The sequence below is a fragment of the Daktulosphaira vitifoliae genome, unplaced genomic scaffold (genome assembly GCF_025091365.1).
Source record: "Daktulosphaira vitifoliae isolate Bord-2020 unplaced genomic scaffold, ASM2509136v1 Scaffold_4, whole genome shotgun sequence".
NCBI lineage: Eukaryota > Metazoa > Arthropoda > Insecta > Hemiptera > Phylloxeridae > Daktulosphaira > Daktulosphaira vitifoliae.
In genome coordinates this window covers 29,134,740-29,148,431 of record NW_026099575.1, presented here as the reverse complement: position 1 = coordinate 29,148,431, position 13,692 = coordinate 29,134,740, and the positions used below count along the sequence as shown (strand labels likewise).

Genomic DNA, 13,692 nt, shown 5'->3' with positions numbered 1-13,692 from the left:
TATTTTTTTATTGTTTTTTCAAACGTATTATTAACATTATGATTATTTATAGATACTATCTAATTAATCGTGCACGCGCAGCATTCGTAATAATTATTGAAACCTTGATAATTAAAAACTATCACTAAATGTTTACTTTAATTTATAAACAGTTGAATAGAAATATAAATTACAGTGACTCGAGTGTATTTTAAATGGTAATATAATTCATAAGCAGCTCCTAACGCGCAAATTATGGTTCGTAAAAATTAAACGTTTTCATCTAAATTATAATATGTTTGTATAATTAATTTTATTGAAGATGTATTAAAAGAAAGTTACTTGTGTATTCGATATTGTAAAATACCAGTAACAGTTCCAATATCTGTTTTAATAACTCTATGGTAATTATTTGAATGAATTAGGAAATGTGAATGTCTGTTAGCGAATGAGTAACATGTTGAATTATTGAAACAAGAGGATGTAATGAGTTTCCACTATATTATACATTTATTGAATAATAAAAGAGAACATTTTTGAATTTAAACTCTAGCAAATTATTTACTAAAACAAAACATTTTTAACTTGAAGCAGTTTTATTCTTTTTGCATAAGTTGAATTTTTTTTGCAAAATTATAGTTTTTTTTATGTAATAGCGTTAGTGAAATTTGGGTTGCCCGGTTTCTATTTTTGTAGCAATTAACTTAATCATTTTAACATGATTAAATTTACAACTCGAAACAGATAATACAAAAGTTATCCCAGTGATTTATATCTGATTTCAGAAGCTGATGTACGATTTCGCTTCAAGTTATACATGACAATTTGTAACAACACTTATAAGTATTATGACCAACGTACATAGTTATTTCCATTTATATTGCATCAATTAGTTAACCATTGTAAGATTTCATCTAAGATCTTACTAAAACATGAAAACTTAAATTATGATTAAATAAATTTTTTAATATAAAAATATCTTTAAAAAATACTTTTACTGAACAAATTTGTAAAGTGAATTATTAATGTGCCTTATTATTTTTCAATAAACTTCAAATGAATTTTTTATTTTAATTTGAACATCTTGTTTTCAATTAATTTTTTAAATTGAATTGTAACATTCACTATAATATTATTTTATTTAACATTTTTTATAATCAATATTAATTTGATGATTAAATTACTTTTTTATTTTTGACTTGTATTGGATTTTCGTTTCATTGGTAACATACCATTTTTTATCAATAAATCGAAAACACTAATACCAATAACCATATATTATTTGTGGTTATTAGTATTAGCGCAGCCGAATTTTATATATTTTTCCAAATTTAAATCGGGAAACATTTTTAAAATAGTCTTTTTATCCAATAGCCTGTGATGTCATTGTTAAAAATCATTGTTTTTTGAAAGATAATCTTTAATGTTAACCAAACTCGGCCTACATTATGGAACACTGGGAAGATTTCAGTTGGTTATAGACACGCATTAATTGTGTATTATAAAATTAAATATAAAAATACAAATAGATAATTAGTTAATCTTCTTTGATTAATTTTTCGTACTTACCAACTATAAATAGATTATAATTGTGCAACATCATTTTTTAGTACTAAGTGATCTTTAGTGTTATTTAGCACTAGATAATTGCAGTCGCAATTACTATATATCGCGGGTGGATATTTATCTCTGAATTTACAGTAAAATGCATTATAAACATACAACAATACAAATCTTAGATTCATTGTTAATACGTATTAGCGTATATTAGAACATGCGAACGAGCTCAAGGCGTATTTTTCTGAATTTTTTTTTCCTAAACCAGAATATCATAAAAACCTGCTATTGTACCGCGCTAATCAGTATGAGAAAATAATGAAGTACGTCCGTCTACGGTTGTATATTGTTTACATATTTAATAATGTATTTGTACATATAATAGCGAATACAATAATTATTTTTTAATATTGCGAATGTGCGTATTACATAACACTTATGTGCTGCAATATAAATATGAATCTATTGAATTACTTGTAATGACCATCGGTGACTACCTTTATTAAATTTTGTACATGCATATCGCATGTAGAATGTGCTAAATTCTAAAAGTAGCGAATATTGTAAGTACGTTATGATCAAATAGCAACTTTGTGTGAAAGCACAACGGGATAACTCTGAAGCGGAGCCTTTGATCGGTTTTCGTTTAATATTTAATGTTGTCTTTAATAGTAATAATTATCTTTATCTTTCCTCTCACCCACTCGGCAACGTATCTATTCATTTTACTTGATTTTGTATACTAAATTATGGCGTGTGCACGCAAACCGTACCGTTTATCTGTTCATCTCATCTGCAGTGCAGTGGCAAATGGATCATATAATATCGAACCGCGCCGCTCTAACTACAGCTTTTGGCCCTAAGCGACGGGTAACCAGTTTGTGTGCTATTATGCCATCCTTATGGGTAAAAAATCTAAATCGACACACGCGTACATTCGCCAGATTTTACTTGACCCGACGAAGACTTTAACGGTCGGGAAATATTTTATTTATTGTGTACTATTTGTTCAAATATTTCAAAACCTGATATTTTCATTTCCTTATCATAAATATATGGCAGTTATGTTTAAGAATAAATGAATACTCGTACCATTTAAAAATATTGGAGACATATTTGATGTATATTAGGAAGTAATGAAACCGCTTCGAAATAAACAAAACAAATCAATTACTATTGGTGATATAAATTGAAAAAAATAATTAAAAAATATAAATCATTTTTCGCTGACAGCTAATAAGTTAAATACCCATTAATATCGTATGATTTGTACACACTTGCGTATACCAGGCATATAATCATTAAGTATTCTTTGATGAAATGAGGAATATCGTTATAATCAATGAGAAGCATTTTTACAAATTCATACTTCTATTATATTTAACTGCAATGTATGAGTGATAATGATTAATAGAGTGTATAATAATTGCTACTGACAGTCTTAATCGCTTCCTAGTTGTAAAGAACATACCGTCAACAACATTTCAAATCTCTGAGCTACAAACATTTAATTTTCAATTTCTAACTCACCTGACCGCTTGGAAAAGATAAGAAAATATAATTAGCCATTCCTTATGTGTAAACGGTAACGTTTTCAAACACATTCATTTGACATGTGTCTACGGATCATGTTAAAAACTAGGAGTTTCAATGAAAACCGAACCCTCAGGCTACAGAACGGAAGACGGATTATAAAATATCGTTTCCATTATATCACAACGGCCGATCGTTAAAAAAGTGCACCAGAGCAGTTATCTAATCGTGCGCACACTCTCCGAATCACCTATATATTCACAACGCAGTGGATAATAAATACTGGTTCGTTAGACGATCAACGTTTCCGAATGTCCATTCATAATATTATTAAGTCGCGGCATAAACGCCTCCGAAATAATGATCGATTGTAAAATAAAAATAAATAAACACTAGCTTATGATAATGGTTTCACATTTATGTATGAATGAGTAGTGCATAACACCCAATAACCATTTACCCTATTTTCGTTACTCCGTTATTTTCATTCATATCGAATGGTACTTAATAACATAAATATGTCTCGTGTGATTTACTGTTAGATGCAGTAGACGCATTCAGTATATGGTGGTGTCGATAGATATTTTGGCACGGATCACGATTTCTATGGATATGACAGCCAATCTAAAGTCGCTGTTTTTAGTTGAATCTATTTTTTTTTTTTTAATAGTAAATATTTACATTACATTGTACATACGTTTTAAAATATTCGTTGGATAAATCGATGTACGTTAATATAAACGTTAGCGATTTTTTAAATGCTCGTTAAGCTACTCATGCCGAGTGGGCACAAATAGCAAATGACAAATATAAAATCGTCGTCACGTTTGAGGTTCAATATCTAATATAAAAGCGATTAAATTAGCATAATATAGAATTACCGTCTGCTTTCTCTCGATTGAAATGTTTCAAAACAATGTGCAGTATCTTCATCCACGTGGCGTATTTAACGTTTAGCATAAAATTATGAGTAAAATAATGTTCACGAACATGATTCATATATAATACGAAATGCAGGTAATCGGCACTTCACCAACATACACTTTTTATAGATATTTTATTACTACCTTTTCAATTTCATAGACAAGAACAGCCATATAGTTTTAAACACATACTTAAATGATTGTTGATATTAACTGACACTATACTTTTATAATTATTATTGTATTAATACATTTAAATCAATTTTTACTTGTTTTTTTTTTCAGAGAACAGTACCTATTCAACGTGTTTGAAGTTATTGTTTCTACTTTGGAAACAAAACTTCAGCGAATAGAAAATTTGGATAAAGCAGTAGAACACTTGATGCGTCGAGTAGAGGCTCTCGATTCTAGAGTAACCAACAATATAGATAAAACGGAGGCGGTTATTGGTAAGTTGAGGAATTTGGATACAAAACTCTTCCAGAAAGAATCTGGTACGTTAGGTCATCATATAGAATCACGATTGACTGCTTTGGATAAGAAAGTAGGCGATATCGATTCCAAATTGGTAGGACTAAAGAGTCAACTGGACAACAATTTCTTAGCTCCAGTTGATGATATTAATGCTGAAGCTAGCGAAAAGAAAACGGTTAACGTTCACCAAATTGACGTTTCCAAACTTCTCAATGCTGAACTTGACGCTATCCGAGCGAATACGGCTAACATTGATCGTAAACTTCAATACCATATTAATGTCGTAACTGATGGATTGGGAAAAATGATGACTATGATGACAGATGTACATGGAGCAATCGTAGAACAAGAAAATGTTAGGTCTGGTAACAAAACGACCACAACGACTCAGGCACCTCTTGAAAAAACTAACAAGATTGATCGGTTAGTAAGACAGATGCACCCTATACTGAGCGTTAGTGAAAAAATGGATGAGGTATGGAACGTGGTCGTCGGCACAAAGAGTTCCGTTGACGATTTGGTACCAAAGTCCAATGAGCTTCTTACCCAGACCCAACGCCAAGAACGTGCCATCAGTGATATACATGATGATTTGCGAATGAATACTAACAAGATAATTGCCAATTTAGATGTAGTTGAACGTAGACTCAAGAAACAAGAAGATGATGTTGTGACCTTAGCTCAGCGTCCAGTATCACCGGAACTCCTCCGCTTAGATCCTACTATCGATGAGTATGGAAGATATGACGAACAATTAGCCGAATCAACTCCATTATCAGCTGCCACTGTAACGTTTACAACACCATCTACTATAGGTTTAGGTCCTTCATCGGGAGCTCCACCAGACCTTCAGCAGCTCGTACAAACAGCACGGAATCCTCCCAAAAATCGAGGTGTAGTTTTTCCCAGTGTCAAGAACAAGCCACCACCGGCTAATATAAGTTTTCTTACTGACCAGTTTAATAGAGAAGTAAAAGTAAGTTGAATTTTTCCTTTCTATGCCAAAAAATATTATTAGAATTATCATATTGAACTTGTTTTAAAACTTACAAAAAAATGAATGCTATATAGTACGATTTTACATATAAGATATTACAATTTGAATAATTGGGTAGTTGTAATATAACACTCACCAGTTTTTGTAAATCTTTCCAAAAATATTTTTTAATACTTGGTAGAAATAATTAAAAAAAAAAAAAATAACTTGTTCGGTTAAATGAAAGTATGCAAATAAAAAAAAACTAATTATAAATTGAATAATTAAATAATCAACTTATTAAAATATATAAATACAAAAATATAAAATTTAATAATCTGAATTAATGTTTAATTCATTTTAAAACAATTTTGGTAAGAATAATTGAATTATTAAAAAATTTCCTGTTATTAATTTAATGTAATGTTATGCATAGATATATTTTATGAAATATGACTCAATCGTTTATGCACTCGGTGACATAATTAATCGTATAAAACATCAATTTGTTTAGTGTGTAAAACACTGAGATAAGTATTATTTTAGATTACATTTACTAATCCAATACAAATTTAATGTGACCATTAGACATGGTGGACATATTTTTCTACAAATTTTGAGTATACAACTAAAATTTATTGAAATTGCATTTTTATTATATTGTCCTTATTTGTATTATATATTATAATAGTCTTTCCATTATGTAATAATCCACCACATATACAATTTTGTCAAAAATAGAAGCTTCTGTTTGTAGTTCGATTTATTTTGCTTTCAGTGAATAATAGACACGTGCAGCATTTTTCAATTGTAAAGCATTATTATTTTTGTTCCATAAACTGTTAAATGAAAAGGGAGAACAATGTAAGCCAAAAAGTTACGAAAACTACATAGGAACAAAATATTTTTTATAATAATAATAATAATAATCACATGAGGTTACAAAACTATTATTATTGTAATTTTCAAAAAGTATTTTGAAATAGGCGCCACTATACATTTTTTCTTAAAAATATTTCAATATTCATATAATTACACTTTCCATTAGGAAATAAAGATGCTCATGTACAATATGTTTACTCAATTTTTAAAATTTTATAAATTAAAATATTTAAAATATGTAAATTAAAAAAAGTGAGATTGATGTATTTCCTACGTAAATTGTTCAACACATTAACCAATTTACGAAAAAATATAGAAGAATGCATTATGTTCAAGTAGTAGATTAATTGACATATTTATAACAAAATAATGTATTCATTTTCAACATGAGATTTTGACTTTTCAAATAATATTTATTAAAAAACTAATGTCAAAATAGTGAAATAAATTATATTTGTTAAAAATGATCAATTACCGGCTAATGAATAGCTTATTAATTAGTGACTCATTTATATTTTATTAAATGGTATATATCTTTTGTTGACTTCGTTTTTGTAATTTAAATACTATCCAATATTTATTATTGATTAAAAGTCATTAATAACTGTTAAAGATATTTTCAGATAAATTATTGAAAAAAAAATACGGTACTAATTTCATTAATCATATAAAGCTCGCGTTTAAATTAATAATTAACTATGAGGAACAGTTACATCCAAAAATAATTTGATGGAAGTATTTTTTTGTACATGGTCGTATTTTTAGTACACAAAATTGAGATGCGATTTTCAACTTGACCCATGTTGGTCGATCAAGGTATCCTCTAACAGTTAATGATTATCTAGGCCTATAAATTATAGAAATGTTTTTTGATAATTTCTCTAAAGAAATACTTAGTCATTGTAATTGCTATATTTTTACTCATTAGATAGTATCACTCTTTTCAGTTCATGGCTTGGACGCATTATTTTGGAAACACAATGTCTAAAGGTCGCAGGACGAAGTTGCTTTTCGTGATTAATGATAAATCGATAATAATGAATTATTTAATTATAGCGTATTATGGATTGTTAATAAAAGAGGTCCATTTTCAGTTTGAAAATAGTTATGTTAATAAAGCCACATTAAAAAAACGTGATCCATTAGAGGACAACAAATAAATAATATTAAGTGTTCAAAAATGATTACATTTTCACTATAGTCTGTATTATTGGACTATAAAAATTTCTGTGTCTAATAAATGAAGGGCAAGGAGACGGTTTTTGACAGGTTAATTTTCTATGGTGAATTCCACGACCAAAACGGTTTTATCAGGTCACATCCTAAGTGCTTTGGTGTGACATTAATCAACTATTTCAAAATAGAAGTGACGAAAGTACAAGTGTGACAAACGAAACAATAGACTCTTATATGTTCGAGTTTTCAAGTTGACAATTCAAAAATTTCCAAGCATTTAAATGTTAATATAATATTTATATTGTAATTCGAGTCTATAATTTACGTTAAAATTTTGAATACAAAATAATTAAATATACAAAAAAAAAAAATAGTTAAGGATGTTTGATTATGTATTTTTTATCTCAAAAAATACTATTATTGTCATTTTTTAGTACACAATTGAAAAAAAATGAGATACCAAGTAGTCTTTACAACTATTATCTTATCGCAGGACAATAATCTTTATAAACATTATTTATTTTTAATTCAAAAATGATAAACTATTGTACATGAGTTTTTTCTTTTAATATTTACCATATTTTTATCAGACATTAGATCCTTTTTATTTTTGGGCGTCGCGGTCACTTTGTCAGTGTATATCTTGACACCTACGTTGTAGGCAGGTAAGATCTTATTAACGTCCTGTTGAACTTGTTATGGATTCAAACCAACGTAATAATAATAATCATTATTATTATTACATAACCGCCGTCTAGAGCATAAATCGTTTTGAGTTTTGTTTTTGTTGTTGGTATTGTTTACACGATGAGGAAAAGTGATATGATCGATTGTAAGGTATATGATTCATAATTCTACATACAATTTACGTGATCTTCATTTATTTTTGTGGAAGTAAATTAGTTTAAAAATAAAAAGCTAGGGGTGGTAAGAGAAAACTATTATATTTCATTTTTGTACGACTTCATGCCGCTTGGCCTGCGTTTTAAGATATATTTTTCAAATGAGTACCTAAAAGTGATCGATGCGGTGGTTATGATAATGCGACAGTTAGACTACAGATATTAAATGCGTTACAATAGTATTGTATTGTATGTTGAATTATATGATGATCGGTCTGAAAGTTATGTCATATGTACGTACGTCCTACTTATATGAAGAGTAATAACTGTCTAGTCCTCATCACTCTCCTAGTCCTTGAAATACTCCTAATTATCGATCCAATTTCACTTGTGTACGATTAGAATTATGCATGATAAATTATTTTTATTGAACACGGATACGTGATATTGATACATTTTTATACACTCAATAGGTTAAGGTTTCTCCTTTATTATCGAATAAAATAACATGATAATTCGATATTTCGGTCATTTTTTTATTTTCTAGTAATAGTTAATCTGTTACCGTACGTATGAACAATTTGTTGTTAACAATATTTGAAAACTCGCCGTTTTCCAATATTGTTTGGTTGTTCTAAAATCAACGAAGTGCATTATAATTTTAATAAGTTTACTGTAACATAAGTTTCTATTGTCAATACAAAGTAAACGAATCTGCGCTAAAAAAAATTAACTCGAAAAAAATAATCATAACTATGATGCAATTATGTTGAAACTCTATCCTGAACGATATTATCAAATTTTGTCATATTTAGGTACTCGATTATAACGTCATTAAGTTGGTTAAATGAATTATCTGAATAACGATGTCAACGGCTATTACGTTAAAAAATTGTTGCATTGTTGTTTTACATGAAAACTTATGAATGACTTTTGTAAAAATAAATAGTTATTAAAAAATTATAATCAAACAAAAATATAATTGTTTTTTTTAGGGATATTCATGCTTGGACTTATTGAATGCTGGAATGAAGCAAAATGGAGTGTATTATCTACAAATTCGAGGAACGGCGTACTGGTACCTAAAGGTGTTTTGCGAACAGGAGATTGCTGACGGTGGATGGACGGTTAGTATAATTGAAGTTTTCGGTACGGAATTTTCTATTACTAATACTACTGGGATTAGTTACTAAAGCTATCATTATTCCATATTTTTGATGATCATGAAGAAGTAATAATTGGAAAAAATAAAGAAAATCCATTACGAAAAAATAAAAATCAAGCCTTAATAATAGTTATAGCAATTGTTGAGAGTCTAATGACAATGCACGGACACACAACGCATTGTTATTGCGCTCTTACACTAATAATAACATGCATACTTACATTTCTCATGATAATTTTTTGGACAACCTCGGTCGTTTCCGAAATTGTGCAACCCCACGATGTGTGCAAATTGTACTCTTCTACTGTACAGGTTATCGTTTTTGATAAAACGGACACGATTGTCTGAATATATTGCCAAGGTCTCCACGGTCAGCGGCGGCAGTGCTTATTCGCATGAATGTCTTATAAGGACGCGTGGTTAAAAATGTAGATTGAAACTAAAAATGTTTTTAAAGTTTTGCCGCTGTCATTTTCATCCACGGTCAGATTTTGATGTTTGTCTACCAGCCATGTATTACACTTATAAATTTATGTTTAGTACTAAATTGCTATTTAATGACACTTCATTTTTATAAAAACAATATACTTCTGGTTATGTTATACCGTGACATTGAAGTTGGCAATCATAAATAAATGAAAATAGTCCAGTAAGCGCATTTTACAATACTGATTTATATATTCTTTGCAAGACAACAAAGTGTTGAATTTAGAATGATTTTTCAAAATATTTTTATAATTTGTAGATAATAAAGAATTTTTGATAAAAATCTTATAGGTGCAACGTTGTAGTGTTACTTATTTATGAGTATACTACAAAACATGTTTTGTAATCATTACTGAGAAGGGTCGAAAACAGATGTCAACAATAATGATTTATCTATTTATGTATAGGTTATCCAAAGGAGAGACGATTTTAGTGAACCTATACGTGAGAACTTTAACAGAGATTGGACGGATTATAAGAACGGGTTCGGTGATCCTACCAAAGAGTTTTGGATGGGTAATGAGAATATTTATATGCTGACCAGTAATGACGAATATATGCTGAGAATTGAATTGGAAGATTTTGAAGGCAACAAAAGGTAAATATTTGTTGTTGTGTATAATACAACAGTTGGGTGTGATTTTCTAGATTAGTGTTTCATCTGAGTTTTCATATTATTAATTAGTATTAACATAATATAGGTACCTATAACTTATAAAAACAATTGATATGCCAGTTATTTTGACTTCAGTTTTGGTTTTGGGTTTACCATAACACATCTAAAAGCTTATTTGATCTAATATTAAATTAAAATTTTAAAAATTTCTTTTTGTAAACTTAGATGTCATAATTCGTTGTAATTTTAATACCTAATATCGATTCAATAGTAGTAATGATTTATATAAATTTTTTTTCAATTCAGATACGCTCAGTACTCACATTTTAAAATTTATTCGGAAGCTGAATACTACAAATTAGAAATAGACGGTTATGAAGGTAATGCTGGTGATTCATTAAATGATCCTTGGTATGGTAGCAACAACAGTCCGTTTTCCACTTATAACAGGTTTGTTAAAGATTGTAGTGTTAAACATTATTTAATTTTTTCTAAATTTCTATTATAATAAATAATTATTGTTTTATTTTTCAGGGACAACGATAGATCGAGTTTGAACTGTGCGTCTATGTTGAAAGGTGGATGGTGGTGGAAGTCATGCGGTAGAGGTTTAAATGGTTTATACTTGACCGATCCTCAAGATTTAACTGCTAGACAAGGTAAAACGGAGCACGTCTAGGCAATATAACAGACACGTTTTGTGTATATTTTTATTATTTTTGATTATTGAAAGATCCTAATGAAATTGTTGATAAGATTTCAAGTTACTTTACCATATTAAATATTCAAATTGAATATATTAAATAATTGTTTTGAATATTTTAATTGTTGATTGCATACTAGATTTTTTCGAAGTAGAGTTTTTATAGGGATCTGCAATTTATAATCCATTTCATAAAGGATTTTGCACTACAGTAAATACGTTCAATTATCAAAAAAACCTATCTTTAATCCAAAATAACCAAAAAATATATATATTTTTATTTTAACTATAATTTATTAAAATCGTTAGTTTTTTATTAAAAGATAATTAATTAGTTAAATTAGCTCAATTTTTCATTTTATAAAATTGATTAAAACAACTTAAATACCTACGTTTTATTATTTAAGGAATTGTTTGGTTCCGCTGGAGAGGATGGGATTATACACTGAAAAAGGCACAAATGTTGATTAAGCCAAAAGCCACCATTATTTCACCATTGCCTGTCTCCAATGCAGTTTAACATAAAAATACCAAATAGTCATATCGAAAAAACTTTTTATTTTTTCGTGTTAAAATTAATTAAGAGAATAATTTCTGTAAGTACCAATGGTTAGGCTCAAGTCTATAGTTATAATTACATTTTTAATTTCTTCTATTCATCTCAAAACGTATCAAATAACGGTATATTATCTGTTTTGACCGAATCAGAAGGGTAAAGAAAATGAATGTAAAAATGTATTTATTATTGTAAATATATTTAAAAGTGCCTTATATTATAATAGTTTATAATTATAGCGTATATATATATTTTTTAAAGAACAACAGTTGTTAAATCATATTTTTAAACTTTGTTAATAATGTTATTCAATATTTTATAACCATGTTTAAATTAGCCATTGAATTTCAAAGTATATTTTTTTATTAAGTTCTTAATTCTCAGTTATTATACTTGAAAAAATTTTTATAAAAAAATCAAACATATTGTAATATTTCTAGTATCGTTAAATTCATCATAATCATGAAATAAACTATTTAATTGGATTGTATTTTTTTACATTACATTATTATCCGCAATACTTACAACTTTTTTAGTTCATTTTTTATTAATTAACAATGTTTTTACAAAATATTCTCAAAATAAAAAAAGGAAAATGTGAATATTTGGTATGATTATTGGTATTAGTATGATTTGCGTTAAATAGTTCTTTCTAAGACAACAACATATTAATATTCATTTAAATTTCAGTATTAAATCTAAAATCGACTAAATTTACAATGTACTGTTGCTTTTTAATGTTAAGTAAGTTTTTGAATTTAATTCGCAAAAATTCATAAAGCAAAATGATATTATAATTTCGATATACGCAATGAATAAGGCCAGTAACTCGAAAAATTCGATTTTGTGATTATGAGACGAATGAACCTAAAGTTAGGTTTCCGTCTTTTTATAATAACTTTCATCGAAATATAAAAAAATTGGCTTGTATCACGATTAAACTAATTAGAAGTTTGATAAACATATAGGATATAATAAGATAGTAAATTTTACTCTTGGTCTCCTGAGGAGTGAGAAAAAATGAGTTAGTATCTTACTCGTTGTGGATAGAGATTTCACATGGCAATGTTATTATATTTTATGTGTTTAATCTATAAAAGTTAAAAGTTCATAACACTTTAGCCATCTTATAAAAAAATATGATTTTATAATTTTTTTGTACTATTTAAGTATTCAAATACAATTTTGTTATTTTGTTTAACTTAGTGGACCGTCTACATATAGTAGACAAGTCGTCTGTAACATTGTTTTTTTTTACTTATAATATGTAACATCTCATGTATTTCATGTAGATTGATACTATTTAATTATTATCACATACTGTTAGTATTTAAAACTAACTACTTCTTCAAAGATAATCTCTAAAACTACTTTTAAAAATAAAAAACCTTCATCAAACTGACAAGCCATTTTTTGATTAATAGGTACAATAGTAAAGTGATAGAGAGAATGACGCTTATGTTAATGATATAATATATTATGTTAAGAATCACGTTATTTTGACAATGTAAAAATAGTTAAAACCATTTTTTTCACATTCAATGAAAAACAAAAATAACAAAAACAGTAAAAACAACGACAGCGACAAAAACAAACCAACAACAATCATAGAAATAAAAAAAACAACAACAAAAATTTCAAAAACAAATAGGAAACAAGTTAAATCGGCAGTATAGCTCCAATCTCGGACTCTCGTAACTATCGCTTTGTAAATTAATTCTACGAGTTATGCATATATATGTAAGATATTTTTGATAATATTTTAAATAACTAAGACATAATTTTAGCATAAATGAAAATTTTGACTATTATTCGATGTAATAC

At 27.9% G+C, this 13,692-nt stretch overlaps 1 protein-coding gene across 1 annotated transcript in view; it reads left to right on the top strand.

Annotated features, from left to right (window-relative positions):
* Positions 1-12,359, top strand: part of LOC126904232 (angiopoietin-related protein 1-like) — a 61,908-nt gene extending 49,549 nt beyond the window's left edge. Inside the window, exons 2-7 of the mRNA XM_050683039.1 lie at positions 4,278-5,442; positions 9,338-9,469; positions 10,401-10,591; positions 10,916-11,059; positions 11,144-11,268; positions 11,720-12,359. Of these exons, the coding sequence (XP_050538996.1) occupies positions 4,278-5,442; positions 9,338-9,469; positions 10,401-10,591; positions 10,916-11,059; positions 11,144-11,268; positions 11,720-11,832 (1,870 nt within the window). The 3' untranslated portion in view covers positions 11,833-12,359. The remainder of the gene's footprint in view (positions 1-4,277; positions 5,443-9,337; positions 9,470-10,400; positions 10,592-10,915; positions 11,060-11,143; positions 11,269-11,719) is intronic.
* The last annotated feature ends 1,333 nt before the right edge of the window (positions 12,360-13,692 follow it).